This window comes from Schistocerca cancellata, chromosome 5 (genome assembly GCF_023864275.1).
Source record: "Schistocerca cancellata isolate TAMUIC-IGC-003103 chromosome 5, iqSchCanc2.1, whole genome shotgun sequence".
In the NCBI taxonomy this organism is placed as follows: Eukaryota; Metazoa; Arthropoda; class Insecta; order Orthoptera; family Acrididae; genus Schistocerca; species Schistocerca cancellata.
Window position 1 is genome coordinate 256,596,583 of NC_064630.1, and position 21,134 is coordinate 256,617,716.

General features: G+C 38.8%; 1 protein-coding gene across 4 annotated transcripts in view; it reads right to left on the reverse strand.

Moving 5' to 3' along the window:
• The window catches only part of LOC126187581 (transcriptional protein SWT1), a 262,566-nt gene that overhangs the window by 185,986 nt on the left and 55,446 nt on the right, over positions 1 to 21,134 (reverse strand). For all 4 annotated transcript variants that reach the window (XM_049928751.1, XM_049928753.1, XM_049928752.1 and 1 more), the window contains 3 exons: positions 19,544 to 19,675; positions 13,831 to 13,932; positions 9,568 to 9,666 (listed from right to left, as the gene is read on the reverse strand). In XM_049928751.1, the coding sequence (XP_049784708.1) occupies positions 9,568 to 9,666; positions 13,831 to 13,932; positions 19,544 to 19,675 (333 nt within the window). The remainder of the gene's footprint in view (positions 1 to 9,567; positions 9,667 to 13,830; positions 13,933 to 19,543; positions 19,676 to 21,134) is intronic.

Consider the following 21,134-nt stretch of genomic DNA (forward strand, 5'->3'; position numbering starts at 1 on the left):
TTTTTGCAGCTGGAATAATTTTAAAACAAGCTACTGCTATTGATTTGTGAACCATGACAACTGCATGTAAAAAGGTCAAACATTATGAATTTAAAAGGAATGTTCACTTAAGAAAGTTATAAAATTATAGGATATAGTGGCTTGCTATGGCTTACCCTCAAGAGGCAAAATTCTCAGTACTGTCAATAGATACTTATAAAAGTACAAGAAACTGACCTAGTTCACCAAGGTTAAAAAGGAAGGGTGGGTCACTCAGAACTCAAGAGAGACAGACTCACCTATTGTGAGGATGATACCACACCCTTAATCTTCTTTTCTCCTCATACTCACAATACACAGATCTCTCTCATGCTGGAGTCTGAGTGACTTGTCCTTCTCTTATAACCTTCTTCAATGTGTCTTTCTTCCTTCCACAAAGGAGGCATAATGGCTATACAGCTAGTTTCTTATACGTGTGTTTATTGGCAGCAATAAGAAATATGCCTTCTGAAGGTAAGTTCTGCCTTGCAATTCAGTCTCATAGTTTTAAACATGGTTGACACAGCAGGTTGACTGTCTTCATCTCACCTATGTCACACAAAGTACCATGCATCACTTCCATGTCCATCATATAGTAGTAAGCACACTTAATTTAAAGCAGTTAGACATAATGTGCAATTTTTCTGGTCAGTGGGCAGCTGCAACAGTATCTAAATCTCGTCTACTACTAAAACGACAATAAAATTGCCCGCTTTCAGAATTCTATGTCTGATCATCTACACAAGTTGGCATGACTGTACACTGTGCAAGGAAATGTTCTCTTGCGCTTAAGCTATCTTCTGTTACATGTGCTAGTTTTCTAATGATATTTTAGCATGCAATGTTAATACAAAGTCCATTGCTTGAGGCCATTCATTCCATATGCTTGTTATATTATACTTCACCTATCTGTTAAAAATGATGTCTCAAGCAATCACAATTTATTACATTTTTTGACATATCGGTAATAGAAGTTACATCCTGGAATATTTTCACAACAGAATGTGCAGTCAATGCTGGACAATGGTTGACTACTTTTCTCCACCAAGCCAATCCTTCTCATGGCAACAATCAATTAAGTTTTACAGCATCAGCTACTACTTTTGCTTCAGCGTCTGTAAATACATTAGTACTGTTGCTGTTTAATTTACTGTAGAAAACATCTAAGTTTTAAATTTAGTGAATGAGATATAGTATACATTGAAAGGAAATGCACATCATCGCCTGGTTTCGACTTACATTATTGGGGCTTCAAAGACATTCAACTGTTCATAAGTGACAGGTATTCAACTAGATTTTATCCTGAATGGCTTATTTTTGAAGTTGCTTGATATGGAATGGAGAAAAACTCAGTGGCTACTGCCACTAACTGCTACTATATTAAGCACTTTTGACTTCAAAATGAACTACGTCCCTGTTTAGACTTACATTACATATTAGTAGCATTTCTGAACTTTTACAAATACATCAAAATATGGTGATAGGAGCAGACGCTCTAATAAACCCAATTAACAAACAAGTTGACACAAAAATTGATCAGGGAACCATACACTATTGCAAGATTTCTTCTCCACTGGTTACTGTTGCTACTTTTTCTCATCAATCAACTCTCAAAGTAATATATTTCATATCTTCCCAGATTTCATCATTCCATCTTTTTCTTGCCGTGAAAGGTGATTCCCCTTGTGGCACAAAATATAGAAGCTTCAAGGGCCAACACAAGGCGTTCATGGCAACAACATAACCTGCCCATCCAAACTGTTTACTCCTCATTAGGTTCACTATGGTTCTATATAAAATTCCTTAAGTTTATATTTATGCTGGATCCATCACTGTGTACCAGACCACAGCTTTCCCCTAAAATCTACCCTTCAGATACGAACAAATGTTTGTACTACAGTTTCTTGGCATTCCATGTTTTACATCCATGTAACAGCAGGGATCACATTATAGAGTCTTCTATGAGGTTTGAATTGTCTCAACGGACTGTGTGGATTCAGAAGTTGGCCCGAGTTCCCATACACAAGCTGTATAAGAAGGAAAATGTCTGCTTGCAACACAATAATGCCAACTGCACAACAGCTTTTTGGTTATGGAACTCATTGCAAAATTTGACAGTACTGCCCTACCACATCCACCATACAGTTTGGTAGAATCTTCATACTTCCACCTCTTTGGGTAAATGAAAGGTGAATTACATGCCCAACAGCTTTCACACTCTGGTGCTATCATCAAAACAGTAAGACAGTGGTTCATCAGCTGATTCTCATTTTATGAATATGGTATGCAAGCTCCTGTTCATGTTGGCAAAAGTACATAAGAAAACGTGATGACTATATGGAAAAGTCACAGTATGTAATGTGAAAACTTGCTTTCTTAACCATGTTATTGGGCTTTCTGTATCAGCTGTAGTTTCGATGAAAATAAATGGGAGGGCTTAGTTTTGAATGACCAACACTTGTATTTCAGAGAATGTATTTTTATCATATCCTGTGTGAGCCCTCATTCCCTCCCATAGTTATGTGTTCTAAGTTCTAGGTTAAGCAGTCCAGTTACAAACAGGGCTGTCAGATTCCTGATATGCCTATGATTGTGGTAGCTTTATAATCATACTCAGAATGGCCAACAGAACTGAGTGAATCTGAACAATCCGAGATGAAACCAAGATTGATCTCGTATCACCAATCTGATGGACAATGTAGTAGACATAGGAACAACCAAGTTTAGGACATTAGGCTTCAGAATGATATGTTTTTGAAATTACTTTAAGCATTTTGTGTCCCTTTTTACATGTTCTCATGACAACTACGTCCCGTTTAATTGTCTGTAGAGCCTGAAATCAAACTTAAAACTGCACACATTATTTTGGTTAATTTTAATGGCATTTTGAAGCCTGCTTTCTGGTCATCACACATGGTGTTCTTGCATCTGATGAATAGTTTTTCCAGTTTTTAGTATGCTAAAACAGAAAAAAGTACAATAGTTGCTCCAGGGAGAACCAGCCAAACAAACCTCCTGCATTTAATTTATAGTGTAAAAACTTCATGACATTGCAGGAAATGTTTGTTGATTCTGGCGTTTCTTCAATTTTCAGGTATAACACTGAATGATCCAGACATACACTGACAGGAAAAAACTGCAACATCAAGGAGGAGTTGTGCAAAATAAAAGAAAGTTGGTAGGTGTGTTTCTACATCTGAAATATGATGTCTATTCAAATTTCATGCCAGTCACATATTAGTGGCTCCAGTAGCACCACTATGAGGATGCAAATCAAGATTAATATAAATAAACACTGTAGCAATATGACTTTAGTTACCTTTGAGATTGGATTTGGTGAGTTGATGCTAGTCAAAAATACCTTCAAGGCGACACAAACACCATCATCAACACCACACTCAGTTTGAATGAGTCATGAAATAGGGCTACAACAAGCTGGATGATCTTTCTGTGATAATGCAGAAAGACTTGGCAGGAACGTAGCCACTGTACATGATTGCTGGCAATGGTGATTACGAGAATTTATAGTTGCAACAAGACCAGGTTCCAGATGGACACATGACACTACCGACAGTGAAGACACTATGTTCGGCGCATGGCTCCCATGCATCGTATTGCATCTGCAGCAGCAATCTGAGAATCAGTTGACACCACAGTGACACAATGAACTATTACAAATCAGTTACTTCAAGAATAGCTCCAAGCCAGATGCCATGAAGTTTATGTTCCACTGACCCCAAACCACCACCTTGTGCGACTTCCATGGTGTCAAGTGAGAGCTCGTTAGAGGGCACAGTGGAGGTCTGCTGATTAGGAGGTGGTCAGCTGAGGGCCTCCAACCAACCTGTCTGCCTGCTAGACACACTAGATCTCCACCTGGAGTTACAGCCTGGGGTGCAATTTTGGGTGACAGCAGGAGTACTCTCATGGTCATTTTAGGCACTCTGACTGCAAATTCGTAAGTCACTTTGGTGATTCCACCTTTTGTGCTGCCATTCATGAAAACCATTTCAGGGAGTATTTTCCAACACAAAAATGCTCACCCACATGACGCTGTTACAATCCAACATGTTCTATAGAGTGTTGACACATTGCCTTGGTCTGCCCAATCATCAAATCTGTCTCCAATCGAGCACATACAGGATACCTTCAGATGACAATTCTAGCATCATCCACAAACAGCATTAATTGCTCCTGTATTGACTGACGAAGTGCAACAGGCATGGAACTCCATCCCACAAACTGACACCCAGCAGATGTACAACACAATGCATGCATGTTTGCTTACTTGCATTCAACATTCTGGCAGTTACACCGGTTATTACTGTACCAATAGTTCACCATTTTCAAAGGCTGTCTTGTACTTACATTAACCTATGATCTTGAAATGTTAATTACTTTAGTACATTACCCATACAAATGTATTCCAGAAATTTCATTACTCTACATAATTATTTTTTGGTGTTGTGATTTTTTTCTGTCAGTGTATTTACTTGATTCTTATTTTATCATCTCCATGAAATATTCTGAATAATTCTCACTTAAGATATAACAATGTGTCTAGGAAGGTTGTTCCACAAACAAACAGCTACCCTCACCTTTCACAATCTGAACTATGTTGGTGTTTAATATCATATTTCATTAACTTCGTGGTAACACAATCATCTTCTGAAGTGGTAGATGGTTTAGTTACTGATTCAAATTACACCTGAGAATTAATACATTTTACCAGGTGCATTCTTCACCTTCAGCTACCAACAATCAGAACAAAACTGAGTAACATATTCCTAAGATAACCTCTTCATCTTGCATCCTTGATTCAATACCTTGTGGGGGTAGTCATAGAAGACATTTTGGGAATGCCAAGTGGTTCACAAAACAAAGACTCTAAAGAGATTTTAAACGACCTGTAATAACACGTATTAAAATTCTGATTGTTATTTAGGAATCAATCAACACGGGAATAATCAGCGAAAGAATGAATGCACTCATTAGTACTCTTCCTTAATGGTTTAAGTGGGGATGGGAAACAACTGAAAATGCAGAACTGCACAGTCATTTACATTTGCACATTTGTTTCTCCATCAACTTCCACAAATATCATTTTTTTGTGAATACTCTATTCACAAATTATATATATATATATATATATATATATATATATATATATATATATATATATATATATATAATAGAGGGAAACATTCCACTGGGAAAAATATATCTAAAAAGAAAGATGAGACTTACCAAACAAAAGCGCTGGCAGGTCGATAGACACACAAACATACACACAGAATTCAAGCTTTCGCAACAAACGGTTGCTTCGTCAGGAAAGAGGGAAGGAGAGGGAAAGACGAAAGGATGTGGGTTTTAAGGGAGAGGGTAAGGAGTCATTCCAGTCCCGGGAACGGAAAGACTTACCTTAGGGGGAAAAAAGGACAGGTACACACTCACACACACACACACACACACACACACACACACACACACACACACACACACATATATCCATCCGCATATACACAGACACAAGCAGACATTTGTAAAGGCAAAGAGTTTGGGCAGAGATGTCAGTCGAGGCGGAAGTACAGAGGCAAAGATGTTGTTGAAAGACAGGTGAGGTATGAGCGGCGGCAAATTGAAATTAGCGGAGATTGAGGCCTGGCGGATAGCGAGAAGAGAGGATATGCTGAAGGGCAAGTTCCCATCTTCGGAGTTCTGACAGGTTGGTGTTAGTGGGAAGTAACCAGATAACAAGGACGGTGTAACACTGTGCCAAGATGTGCTGGCCGTGCACCAAGGCATGTTTAGCCACAGGGTGATCCTCATTACCAACAAACACTGTCTGCCTGTGTCCATTCATGCGAATGGACAGTTTGTTGCTGGTCATTCCCACATAGAAGGCTTCACAGTGTAGGCAGGTCAGCTGGTAAATCACGTGGGTGCTTTCACACGTGGCTCTGCCTTTGATCGTGTACATCTTCCGGGTTACAGGACTGGAGTAGGTGGTGGTGGGAGGGTGCATGGGACAGGTTTTACACCGGGGGCAGTTACAAGGGTAGGAGCCAGAGGGTAGGGAAGGTGGTTTGGGGATTTCATAGGGATGAACTAAGAGGCTACGAAGGTTAGGTGGACGGCGGAAAGACACTCTAGGTGGAGTGGGGAGGATTTCATGAAGGATGGATCTCATTTCAGGGCAGGATTTGAGGATGTCGTATCCCTGCTGGAGAGCCACATTCAGAATCTGATCCAGTCCTGGAAAGTATCCTGTCACAAGTGGGGCACTTTTGGGGTTCTTCTGTGGGAGGTTCCGGGTTTGAGGAGATGAGGAAGTGGCTCTGGTTATTTGCTTCTGTACCAGGTCAGGAGGGTAGTTACGGGATGCGAAAGCTGTTTTCAGGTTGTTGGTGTAATGGTTCAAGGATTCCGGACTGGAGCAGATTCGTTTGCCACGAAGACCTAGGCTGTAGGGAAGGGACCGTTTGATGTAGAATGGGTGGCAGCTGTCATAATGGAGGTACTGTTGCTTGTTGGTGGGTTTGATGTGGACGGACGTGTGAAGCTGGCCATTGGACAGGTGGAGGTCAACGTCAAGGAAAGTGGCATGGGATTTAGAGTAGGACCAGGTGAATCTGATGGAACCAAAGGAGTTGAGGTTGGAGAGGAAATTCTGGAGTTGTTCTTCACTGTGAGTCCAGATCATGAAAATGTCATCAATAAATCTGTACCAAACTTTGGGTTGGCAGGCCTGGGTAACCAAGAAGGCTTCCTCTAAGCAACCCATGAATAGGTTGGCGTACCCATGGCTGTTCCCTTTAATTGTTGGTATGTCTGGCCTTCGAAAGTGAAGAAGTTGTGGGGTAGGATGAAGCTGGCTAACGTAATGAGGAAAGAGGTTTTAGGTAGGGTGGCAGGTGATCGGCGTGAAAGGAAGTGCTCCATCGCAGCGAGGCCCTGGACATGCGGAATATTTGTGTATAAGGAAGTTACGCATCCCGTAACTACCCTCCTGACCTGGTACAGAAGCAAATAACCAGAGCCACTTCCTCATCTCCTCAAACCCGGTACCTCCCACAGAAGAACCCCAAAAGTGCCCCACTTGTGACAGGATACTTTCCAGGACTGGATCAGATTCTGAATGTGGCTCTCCAGCAGGGATATGACGTCCTCAAATCCTGCCCTGAAATGAGATCCATCCTTCATGAAATCCTCCCCACTCCACCTAGTGTGTCTTTCCGCCATCCACCTAACCTTCGTAACCTCTTAGTTCATCCCTATGAAATCCCCAAACCACCTTCCCTACCCTCTGGCTCCTACCCTTGTAACCGCCCCCGGTGTAAAACCTGTCCCATGCACCCTCCCACCACCACCTACTCCAGTCCTGTAACCCGGAAGGTGTACACGATCAAAGGCAGAGCCACGTGTGAAAGCACCCACGTGATTTACCAACTGACCTGCCTACACTGTGAAGCTTTCTATGTGGGAATGACCAGCAACAAACTGTCCATTCGCATGAATGGACACAGGCAGACAGTGTTTGTTGGTAATGAGGATCACCCTGTGGCTAAACATGCCTTGGTGCATGGCCAGCACATCTTGGCACAGTGTTACACCGTCCGGGTTATCTGGTTACTTCCCACTAACACCAACCTGTCAGAACTCCGAAGATGGGAACTTGCCCTTCAGCATATCCTCTCTTCTCGCTATCTGCCAGGCCTCAATCTCCGCTAATTTCTAATTTCAATTTGCCGCCACTCATACCTCACCTGTCTTTGAACAACATCTTTGCCTCTGTACTTCCGCCTCGACTGACATCTCTGCCCAAACTCTTTGCCTTTACAAATGTCTGCTTGTGTCTGTGTGTATGCAGATGGATATGTGTGTGTGTGTGTGTGAGTGTACACCTGTTCTTTTTCCCCCCTAAGGTAAGTCTTTCCGTTCCCGGGATTGGAATGACTCCTTACCCTCTCCCTTAAAACCCACATCCTTTCGTCTTTCCCTCTCCTTCCCTAAATGATTTTTGGTTATTTTTCCTAATTTCACTGATGATTGGGGCTGACAATTTGTTTATCGTTCAGCATTAACTCTGCTTTGATCAGTGAAAGAAACAGGCAATCAGTTTTTTTAACCAATTTTGTTGCGTTTCAGTTTCTCCTGAAACATCCACATAGTCAACTGCTGCTTAGCTTCCAACTCATATGATTACATTAAACTTTCTTCTCCTGTTACAATACTGTACATGGATTTCACATTTGCTTGGTCAAATTTTTTGAGCATTTCCTTACACCAACTGAAATGAACATGTTGTTAAGCTTTGGTCAAATTATGCAGAGTGCATGAAGATAGTTCTTTTTCACAGCTAAATGTTCATGCAAAAGCAAATATACTGCAATCTTTGACATGCCTAAGGATGCCTCTGACTTGCAGTTCTCATGTGTAGACTCTTTTCAATAATGCTGCACGCAGCATCAATGGTTTTCAAACAACAACTAATTTTGGTCAACTTTCAGGAAATTCATCACCAAAGAATACACAATTGTGATGAAATTCCACAAAAAAATTGTGGACAGTATTCCTGGGAGGTGACTAGTTACCAAAAGTTGAACAAAATGATCTGGGACATTCTTCTTGAATTAAGCATTTACAAAAGTCACTTAAAATCACCCAATGAAAATCTTAACATGAAATTTCCATTCATTCACAACATTGTTTAATTCTCAGAACAATAGCAATATCCAATCTCAATAGCACCATCAAATGAGGGGATTTAAAATTTTAAAAGACAACACTCAAACCTGATCCAACCCCAAACCTACAGAGAGGCTGTTTCACAATCAAAAGTGGTAATTTGGTGAAGCTCATTTCACAGTAACATTTTTTGTCTCTAAATTAAACTTCCATTGTAAGCTAACAATGATAACTGTGTAGTTGTGTTCTCTCAGGTTTTCTCAGCACATCTGATTAATGGCATGTTTTCGCGTGTTCAGCCAAGTTGTTGATTACATTTTTGTGCACAGTATTTAAAGGGCTGAACTGGTCTTCTCCTCAGGTATTGTGAACTGTAAGCACTGCCATGGCTCCACCCAAAAGCATACCATTAAGTGCATTATTTTTCAGCATTTTCACCTAAAGTTTAATCACAATGATAGGCCTTCTCATGACTGATTCTGGATAAGAAATCGTTATTCTCTCCTCCTCTCATATTTACATCAAACTTTTCTGATCCTAAAATAAGCAGGCATAGATTTCTTGCTGCATTTCACACTAGGCAGCTCTCCATCCAGTGCAGATACTGACAGCTGTACGAAAACTTAAGTATTACTATACAAAATAAAGGAACACCCTCAAATATGAAACTATTAAAGCCCTAGTGATCAACAGCTGAAGTATTCTCTATAAGGCATTAGAGTTTGATGCAAACATAATAAGAAGTGGAACTCACATAATACTAGGCACAGAAAGCAGGCCAAAAGTGCAAAATTGATAGCAGCATTATTTCTGGGAAAAATCTAACAGTATATTGACAGGAACATTTTAGGGGCTTATTACCTTGAGGAGGTGAAAATTGTTCACGCCATTTCGTAGTAATACTGTCTGTGGGAGAGATGACTTTCCTATCAGGAACAGTATTTGCAGCCCTGGCATTTCCTGTTAAAAAAAATTAGGTCTATGAGATTAATATAATGTGTGGAGAATTAATATGTGTGGGAATGAAAACAACAAATACTGCACTCACTTATAATAAGCAAGTGATCATTCATGGTGTATCACAGTGTTGGAAGGCATAATTTAGAAATGAATTTGGAAAAACTTACATACTGTCATAAAGGATACAGTGATTGATTTTCTTTACGTAACATAATCACATGAGCATTTCACAGTACCATAACTGATTTTGGCCAACCAGCGGGTTATCTTCGGACTGTCAATAGACAAAAAGAGGAGACAAAAATCATTATAGAATCTATACAGAGTACAAAACTATTTTTTTATATTGCAAATTAACTTGTGGAAATTGTGTATGAACAAAAGAGCTTTGTACAGTAGGGACCAACTGATTGAGGCAGAGTATTTGTTAAGATGCTAACCGCATATTCAAGATAATGGGTGTTTGCTCTCTCCAGTCATCTTGATCTAGGTTTTCCCGAATCTTTTCAGGTTCTGGCAGCAAGGCCATGGCCAACCACCACCCCATCCTTGTAATAATATCCTTACATTCTCTACTTCTTCTTCTTCTTCTTCTTCTTCTTCTTCTTCTTCTTCTTCCTCTTCATCCTAGCCTATTCCCATTTATCTATGGGATCGGCATTGTTTATGTGTTTTGGCATATTAGTGACAACAGGTGGTTGGGTGCCCTTCCTGACGCCACCCGTCCCCATCTGTATGCGTCTAGAGTAAAGCAAGTGTTCAGGTGAGAGAACATTTTGTAAAGATTTGCCCATCGTGTACTGAGGGGGAATGTGGGAACCAGCCCAGTATTTACCTAGTTGGATGTGGGAAATCACTTAAAAATCACAATCAGGCTGGCTGGCCACCGACCCTCATTATTAATCCACTGAACAGATCTGGGGCATACATGCTATGTGAGTAAAAAAATAAAAATTAAAAATCAAAAAATCATTACACACTCATTGCATGTGTATATTCGAGCTGTTTACTTTCATTGTATGATGATGATGACAAATGGCAATCACTATCAGATGATCCTTACTAAAAAAACAAATAAAATAAAGTCAGCTAAGAATCTGTCTCCCTAAAGATAACAAACAGCAAGACTTTACTTTATGACACAGGCTGTAAGTGGTGATATAATGTTCACATTACACTGTCAACAATACTAAAGGCAACAGTAGATAGAGGGTAATAGGTGGAGTGAGACCCTCTCTTTGTTTATTCATACTTATCTATATTTACAAAAGGAATAGTTACTTTGACATGATTTGTAATTACATTCATTAGAGTAATATGACACGATTTGATATTTTTTGAAAATTTATAGATAATGGTTCACTAGGCCCATGGATCCGAAATTAGCGTATTGTGGGACTGAAATGTCTTTCACTCGATGTGCGAAGATGAACACTAATTTTAATTCTGTAAGAGCTACTAAACACAAAGCTTTCCTTTAAAATTTTGTCTATTTCTTAGTTAATTTTTTATATAGAACAGTCAATGTCATTAATGAAAGTTCAAATATATTTATTCACTTAGCGTAATTTTATTTGTGAGCACATCGTTAGAGTATGTGCAGTGTTTACTTTTACCGACGTTCATCCTTTTCAGTAAGAAGAAAATTTCAGCTGTCAATTTTCTTATTCAGTTCTTTGGGGAATTTCTTAGTTAACTTCGGTGATGATATTTTGTTGCAAAAAAGTCTGTTTTAATTATTTTTCATCATGGCTAAAAGCTCAACTTCCTTTGTCAGCTTTCAAATCTAAAAGTTTTTCCTCATAGTCCCTTACTTAATTTCTGCATTATCTTATTTGGAAAAATTTTTATTGTAATAATATGCATGGTGCTTGTAATACTTTTTACCTCTGACTAATACTGAAAACAGTTTACTTTTATACCGCTTGGCTATTTCACAAGTCACTTTAATTTTTGCTATAGATTTTTGGGCAGTACCACTATCTAGCTTTTCTCTGAAATTTTATTGCTGTTCCTTCTAAAGCTCTTCTTTGTCACTATTTAAAACAACATTAGATAAAATCTCCACTGCTCTTGGTTTAACGTACCCACATCATCATTTACTAAAAATCACTCCCCCCGTTCCACCATCCTTCCTTCCCCTTTTTAAAAACACTGAAATTTAAAAATTAAAAAAAAAAAAAATCATGTCACATTACTCTACTGAATGCAGCTATAAAATCTTCCGAGGTAGTTATTTTTTTCATGAATATACGTGTGTATGAATACACAAAGAGAGGATTTCACTCCTTCTACAAAAACTTGACCTTTGCCTACTGCTGTCTTTAGCATCGTTGACAACAGAAATGTTGCATGATCATCATTTGCACCATATGCCTTCAGGTACAATTTTAGTATTAAAACTTTCTGGCAGATTAAAACTGTGTGCCGGACCGAGAGTCAAATTCGGGACCTTTGCCTTTCGCGGGCAATTGCTCTACCAACTGAGCTACCCAAGCACGACTCACCCCCCATCCTCACAGCTTTACTTCTGCCAGTACCTCGTCTCCTACCTTCCAAACTTTACAGAATCTCTCCTGCGAAACCTTGCAGAACTAGCACTCATGAAAGAAAGGGTATTGCAGAGACATGGCTTAGCCACAGCCTTGTGGATGTTTCCAGAATGAGATTTTCACTTGCAGCAGAGTATGCGCTGATATGAAACTTCCTGGCAGATTAAATCTGTGTGCCGGACCGGGAGTCGAACTCGGGACCTTTGCCTTTCGCGGGCAAGTGCTCTACCAACTGAGCTATCCAAGCACGACTCACACTCCATCCTCACAGCTTTACTTCTACCGGTACCTCGTCTCCCAACTTCCGCAGGAGAGCTCCTGTAAAGTTTGGAAGGTAGGAGACGAGGTACTGGCAGAAGTAAAGCTGTGAGGACGGGGCGTGAGTAGTGTTTGGGTAGATCAGGTGGTAGAGCACTTGCCCGCGAGAGGCAAAGGTCCCGAGTTCGAGTCTCGGTTCGGCACACAATTTCATATCAGCACATACTCCGCTGCAGAGTGAAAATCTCATTTTGGAAACATCCACATGGCTGTGGCTAAGCCATGTCTCCACAATATCCTTTCTTTCAGGAGTGCTAGTTCTGCAAGTTTCGCAGGAGAGCTTCTGTAAAGTTTGGAAGGTAGGAGACGAGGTACTGGCAGAGGTAAAGCTGTGAGGACGGAGCGTGAATCGTGATTGGGTAGCTCAGTTGGTAGAGCACTTGCCTGCGAAAGGCAAAGGTCCGGAGTTCGAGTCTCAGTCTGGCACACTGTTTTAATCTGCCAGGAAGTTTCACATCAGAACACAGTCCGCTGCAGAGTGAAAATCTCATTCTGTAATTTTATTATTTTTATCATAAGACATATAGATCTTATAATGATTTTTTGTATTCTCTTTTATCTACTGATAGTGTGAAAATGACCAATGGCTGGCCAAAACTGGTTACAGTATTGTGAAATACCACTGTGCTTGTATTGTATAAAATATAAAACAATTGTATCAAAGGAAAATTCGATTAAAAAAAAAATATATGAGACAGAATTACTGCCCAGTGCTTACCTTCAGGAGATGAAATGTTTAGTACAGCCATATATGTACAAGTCATGACACTATCCTAGATTTTGCAGCTATTAGTTCCATGCTCAATGGATGAAACAGGGATGGTGAGAAGATTAAAATAGAAAAGAAGGTTGCTAAGATCCCAGGATGAGGGGGACCCACCTGTTGGGATACTGTCGTTCCTTCTTTTACTTTTGTGTGCCTGTCAGTAGTAGTAAACTTTCGACCTTCTGAAGGTAAGTATTAACCAGCAATTCTGTCTCTTATTTATTAAAAAATAAAACAATATAGACATGAATTGATTGCAAGAATTTACGGAAAAATAATTTGGATTATTATTCAAATTTTACAAATAACATGTGCAAATGATGATTTCAAATACAGAAGAATATTTTGAACATTGAAAACATTTTATAAGTAATCACATTCCAATCTCATAATGACAGACTTCCTTGAGTCACATTGTACAATATTTCTTGAAATTGCAAACAAATATTAACAGGACCCATATTGCCTCACTGTATCTGTAGAAAAAGCTTACATCCCACCCAAAAGACTTGTATGAGGGGATATTACCTTGAGTTGGCAAAAATTGTTCACCCTGTTTAACAGTATTACTCCTTGTGGGAGTGCTGGCCTCCCTATCAGTAACCGATGGTTTTGTAGCCCTGGGACTTCCTGTTGAAAAAAAGAGAAAATAGACAGAGTCTGCTTGTAATGTAGAAAACACACATTCAAACAACCACATCTCACACACCCATACATGACCATTGTCTCTGACAATTGTGCCTGATGGGAGAAGTAAGATTTCAATCTTTTTGTTGTGCCTGTCTGCGGCCCAACATCTTTTTTCATAACATTGTCATTATTACATTCTGGATTTTCCTTTGTTCATTATCTGGCAGCATTTGTAGAGCTTGGACAATGATTGGCTATGTAAGTGTATACTTCCTAAATGATTCCTCTTCAACATGCAAAATAATTTTAATTCAACAAGAGCATTTGATTGTATGAAACGTAATACTTTTGCATATGTTGGAACATAAATGATTAGGAAAAAAGCTAAACAACAGTTCACTTCATATCTGGAAAATAGGAACTAGAAGGTTGTCTTCCAGTGTCTGCAAACAGGGAATAGTTTGAATCTCAATGGGGTCACAGAAGACGGGAGGGGTAGGGAGCAGGAGGTGTTACAGGATTTTGTTGTGATGCCATTGCTTTTCTTGGTATATATCAATGATATGCCACTAAGCATGACACATGACTCAAAAATTTTTCTCATAATAACAAGTGTTACTGTAAAAGACTTTGAGTATAACATAATTGGTGCCGCTAAGAGGGTAATCAAGGACATCAGGATGCAACTTTCAGAGAACAGATCAGTGCATTAACAGCAAGAAAGCACAATGCATACAGTTTCTGACTTGGAAATATTGTAGAAGTGAAATTTTATTATCCCTAAGTGGTTAAAAAGCCAGTGAAGTTGACCATTTTAAATTCTTAGGACTGAGAGAAGATGGATAGCTTTCTTGGAAGTATCACAATTCAAATGTTGTGCAGGAACTGAATGCTGCTGCCTTCACTATAAGAATAGACCAACTGTCTCTCACACTGAAACATGAAGGCTTGTTTACTTTGCTTACTTTCAGTCTATTATCTCATATGGCGTTATATTTTGGAGCAACTCTACATGCTTGCCTAGAATATCCTTAGCTCAGAAAAGCATGGTCAGCTAATCTGCAATGTCACTACACAAATTTCATGTAGGCCTTTGTTTGAGTGTCTCACAATTCTAAGCCCAACATTGCTGGGATATGTATTGACAATACTGACACATTCAGAAGAAACTGCAAAAATCAATCTGCAGACAAGAAATGGAAAAACAATATGCACTCAGATATACTATCTTAAGCACTTGAACAGAAAGGTGTGACTTGTTTAGCCAGTCCAATTTTCTAAAGGCTTCCAGTAGAATTGAAAAATTTGACTGATAAACTCCCAGTATTCAAATCTTAGTTGAAAGTTTTCTTGCGGCACCCTCCTACTCTGGACAGTAGTTCCTCTGTAATGTGTTATTTATTTGTACACCATCTCACAATTTTTTTTACGTCTTATTAATCCTTTCGTTTATAAATTTTCTAATCAGTATTATGTGGGCCTACTGAATTGTTCTATGACCAAGTAGCTTCAGCTTGTATAGTCCCACAGAATCTGGTAAATTAATTAAATAATTAATTAATTAATAACCAATTTTTTATGGGTGACTGGAATATACAGGAAAATAACAGGCATGCCAAATTTCCACAATTATATAAAGAAACAAGTTTGTAGTCAGTGGAGTTATAATGCGAGGAGTCTTATTAAAGTTGGATGGGCATACAGACATATCCATACTTTCAACCATGGATGGAGGAATACTATTAAGATACAAAGATGATTCACTGCAAATGTGTGGGTGAGTTTTTAAAGGAACAGTTGGTCCACACTTATCTTCAATGTCTGGAATACGAGCCATAGCATACACAGATGAATTTCTCAGAAACGAAGATATCAATCATACTGACTGAGCAATAAAATCCACTGATTCAAATAATGTAGAGCATGTCAAGTACACAATGAGGAGACAAACTGCTGCTCATCAATTATCACCAAGGTCTATTCCACAGCTCTGTGTTGCTCCTCCTCAATAACGGAATTAACTGCCAATACAGATCTTCTAACACTCCTTTCGATAGCCTATAATATCAATGTCAAACAGTATTTGTCATAGTTTGGTTGTTAACAATGGATGGATTGTAGTGAGCAGAAAATGGTCAGCGCAATATGTCACCTGGTGAGGAGTGATTTGGGGACAAGACGTTCCACCTTCACCACACACACTGCTGGACTACACTAGTGGTTTGTACTTCGTACCAAGTGTCTGCTCTAGCACAAGTAACACAAAGTAATGAATACTTAAGGTGTCATGGATGTAACAAGTCAAGTCAAGTCAAATGTGGGATGCACCCAGAACTGTTTCATAACTGCACCACATTGCTATACTGGATCCGAGGGTGGTTTTAAAAGTCCTCAGAATCACCACAAGAGGTCAGCACTAGCGTAACGAGTTGCTGATGTGATATTCATTTGACTGTTGCCTGTAAACACCTGCCACGTCAGTGCTCTTGGAAGAGAGCTGTGGAGGTGACTTGACTCTGTTGTTGTGCCCACGTAGTGGTTTGCGAAGATGGGAAAAATCGAGATTCGAGCTGTGATTAAGTACTTCGTAAAGAAAGGTATGAAAGCAAAGGACATTCATGCTGATTTCCAGAATACACTGAGGAACTCTGCTCCTTCATAGTCAACTGTTGCCAAGTAGACAAATGAATTTAAAATTGGTTGGGAGAGCTTAGATGATGATTCGCACAGTGGTCGGCCAAGATGTGTCACTACTCCAGAAATTATTGCAAAAGAGCACAAAATGGTCATGGAGGATCGCCGATTGAAAGTGCGTGAAATTGCTCATGCTTGCCAGATGTCGTCTGAAAGGGTGTATCACATTTTAACTGAAGAATTAGAAATGAAAAAATTATCTGCAAGATGGGTGCCGCAACTCTTGACGCTGGATCAAAAACGTGCCGTTGCCACGGCAAAATTACATGAACTAAGGTATGAATTGTTGCCACACCCACATTATTCACCTGATGTGGCTCCATCAGACTTCCATCTCTTCCCAAAATTGAAAATTTTTCTTGGTGGACGAAGATTCACTTCAAACGAAGAATTGATAGCCGGAGTTAACAACTATTTTGCAGGCCTAGAGGAAACTCATTTTCGAGATGGGATCAAGGCACTGAAACATCGTTGGATCAAGTGCATTAATCTACAAGGAGACTACATTGAAAAATTAAAAAAGTTTCAGCGATGTAAGTACTATTTTTCAATTCCATTCTCAGAAATTTTCAAACCACCCGCATATTCTGCACATTGTTACTAATGTAGGTTATGCATTAGTCTTCAGGGTGCACTCAGCCTCGTGATGCCAACTGAGGAGGTACTAGATCGAATAGCAGTGGCTACGCTCAAAGAAAACCATCATAACAACTGGGAGAGCAGTGTGCTGACCACACACCCCTCCTATCCGCATCCTCATTTGAGGATGACACGGCGGCTGGATGGTCCCGATGGGCTACTTGTGGCCTGACGACAGAGTGGTTTTTATGCATTAGTCAATTACAATTATTAGTTCTCCAGTGGTATGTGACATACCAAATTAAATATGAAATGTCTTGTTTTATACGTTACTGCAATTGCAAACTTTATGAGGGTTTAGTAATCTACGGTTAAGGAACCACTACAGTGTGGTCTGTTGTTTAACTTCAGGTTTCAATCATTACTCATGTGTTCGATAAATCCCATTTCTATAAATCATAGTAGCAAATTTGTGTATGCAGTCGCCATATTGTATGTTTCCTTAAAAAGCCTTTCTCTGAGTTTTTCAAGCATGAATCTTTACCACCTTATTCACTTGACTTTCTGCTGCAACAACAGTCCATCAGTAAACAGGAGACATTATGGGTGCACAATTTGGATATACCAAAATGCTCTTGCACAATTCTTCATGTTCTTGATCTCTACAAGTGTAATATAATAACCTTTTCCCCAATATTGAGAGCACCATTACTGTTTCAAGAAATCCACAGTGAGTATCTCCTTTGACAAACAGTCAAAGTTACAGAATCAATTTCCAGCTGTCATCCTGGAAGTCACATTCTCTTCAAAAAAACTATTTAAAAAAAATGTTACTCTCCTATACTGAAAGATTTTTTTACATACAAACCATATGAAACAACTGAACAAAAAGCTATTATGAGAAGCCAATCCAGGAATAAGGTTTGTTAACAACTTTTTCTTTCCTACTGTTTTCATTTGTGGCCACAGAGTATCACAACATATTATCCATGGGCACATATTATCTCCTTTAACAGATGATAAAAGTATATGAATAAAAAGAATATTAGTTGAATTTATAGTGTAGATAGCTAGCAAAATATTTGGAAACACTAACTGGTTGTTCAAGTCAAATTGACTATCATTAAATTTTAACAAACCTCAGCACACTTGATCCAGCACTTTTCATTGAACATAGATAAACTATATAAGAAGAGTTCTTGACCAACAAAATGCAAGAAAAAGAAAGTGTTAAGTTTTTGGTACTGCAGATAGATTACAACCTTATGTGGAGAACATACAAAAGGACAGACAGACAAAAGGACCTCAGTTCAGCTACATTTGCTATATACATCATTACTGCTATACCTGATTTAAAAATGAAGGAACTTGCTTATTCTACATATTTCTAGTCGGTGATGTGTTACAGAATTATTTTTTTATGGGGACTCAATGTACAGAATGCAGAAGTATGTTATAAAAAGCTCTTTTCTCACATAATAACAGTAAGATCAAAATAAACCTTTACAAAGACTGATAATATTAGTACAGAAAGAAGTCAGACACATGAATAAAAATGTATTCAACAGCCAACTAAATGTCATATAGATAATGTGGTCGAGTTTAAGACGGAATTACAACAACTTTATGTTGTGTAACTCCCACTACTCCACTGAAAATAACTTCACAGAAAATCTTGTACAATTAAATTTTATAATTAAATCACACAATAAAAACTCCAGGTAGGAATATCAACAGTGTAGGAAAAGATAGATTGTTACTTACTGTAAAGAAAACATATCAAGTTACGGACAGGCACGAGTAAAAGACACTCACATATAGCTTTCGGCCACAGCCTTTGTTAGTAAACACACACACACACACACACACACACACACACACACACACACAAACGATCGTCAACTCCAGCATCTCGGGTCAATAAATTTAATAATTACCATTGGCACAGTAATGCAATAGTCTTTCATAATGTCAAGACATTTCACTATATGAGACTTAAGTAAAATTTATATCTTTGGAAAATTACTTTCATGTTCCAGAGACCCATTTCTGTGGGATCCATAGAATATGACTAACATAATGTAAAGCAGTGAGATATCTAGGTTACCACTGGTCATTCTTTCACATTACTACAATTTATTGCTGTTTGGATTCACTGTTAATCAAACACTGCAAAATGACAGCTGTTACTTGGAACTGGTATTTTCTGACTGTCATTTCAAATGGATACGAAGTTGATTTTATGAATGTAGTTGCTTGCTTGATGACAAATGTATAAACATCACATGTAGTAATGTTTCTCATATGATACAGATTAAAAAGTTTCCAAAATACTTACGTTTTTCTGGCAAAGAAGTTGCAGAGATGTTGCTATTTTTTCTTGGTGACAGAGTTTTCTGTTTTTCCAGTATCTTCCTTAAACGAACCAACCTCTGTTCTGCTATACCAGCAACAGAGCCAGTTTTTCTTGCTGAAAAATCAAACTCATTTATTTATGCTCTGTGCCCTCTGCAATTGTGAAACATTACATATATAAGGCAATGATTTTTAGCCACTCAGGTGTGAAAATTTGTTCAAGGTATTATACAAATTATAAAAAAGCTGCCATCTTTGATTTGTCTAATTCTTCCTTTGCCAAATAAAACAATTATGATCCCATTCGTATACTTGTACAAGACTCACAATGCAAAATGCTAACAAGATTACCATGATTATTATTGTTCAGTTAAAGGCTATATTTTCACCTAAACTGAATGCACATGAATGTTCTTACTATCAGCTAAAGGGAAGGTTTGAAGTTTTGACCTCAATCTTATGCACAATTGATGCTAATCATATTCTCATCTCATCATCTTCAGCAAGTCTTGTGTAAAACTTACTGTCAGTTTAGAATTGTTTGCTGGACCAAGACTAAGATATCGACACCTCCTCAGCATCAACTTTACCAGTATTTAATTCTTACATTCAAAATTTCACAGGAGCTCTCCACATAAGTTGCAACACTAGCACTTCTGCAAAAAGGAATATTGTAGAGAAATGGCTTACACACAGCCTGAATGAATCTTCCCCCCTGCATTGAAGAATGAAATGTTTTGGAATTTTCTGGCAAAGTTAAACTGCTTGCTGGACTAGACCCAAACAGGGCTCCCTGCCTTTCGCAGGCAGCGCTCTAACCAACTGTGGTGTACAGAAAAACTTGTTACTCAGCTTCAGAACTCAACTCTGACAGTAGCTGCCTCCTACAGGATTATTAAGCTATTAGTTTGTATGGGTTACACTATTATCCCCTCTGTAGAATATTACTTAATATTGATTTTGATATCTACAGCTGTTGCTGATTTCTAAAGGACCCACAAGGAACTTCCAAGTACTTTCTTGGTTGTTCTGCCACTGTTTTATTTCCCCTGATGACAGATACTTCCTTTAGCATAAATTGTGGCACCTTTGGAATGAGATCACAACAGGAACTCGAAATACGAACTGCCATATGAAAGTCTTTCAAATCATAACATGACTATTGCAATCATCAGTCAAAATACTTTTTTGATGCAGCTCTCCAAGCTAGTCTGTCCTGAGCAAGCCTCTTCATCTCTGGCTAACTACTGAAATTGTTACCCATTTCAACCTGCTTACTGACAACCCTTGGTCTGCCAGTACAATTTTTATCCCACACACTTCCCAGCACTACCAAACAAACTATATATTAATGCCTCAGTTTGTGTTTTAATCAAGTATTGACATAAATTTGTTTTCTCTTCAATTTGATTTGGTACTTCTTCACCAATTTTCTGGTCTATTCATTTAATCGTCAGCATTCTTCTATAGCAACACACATCACATCAAAAGCTTCTGTCCTCTTCTTGTCTGTACTGTTTTCACCGATATTTCACTTCTGTACAAGGCTACAATTCCTAACACTTAAATTTCCA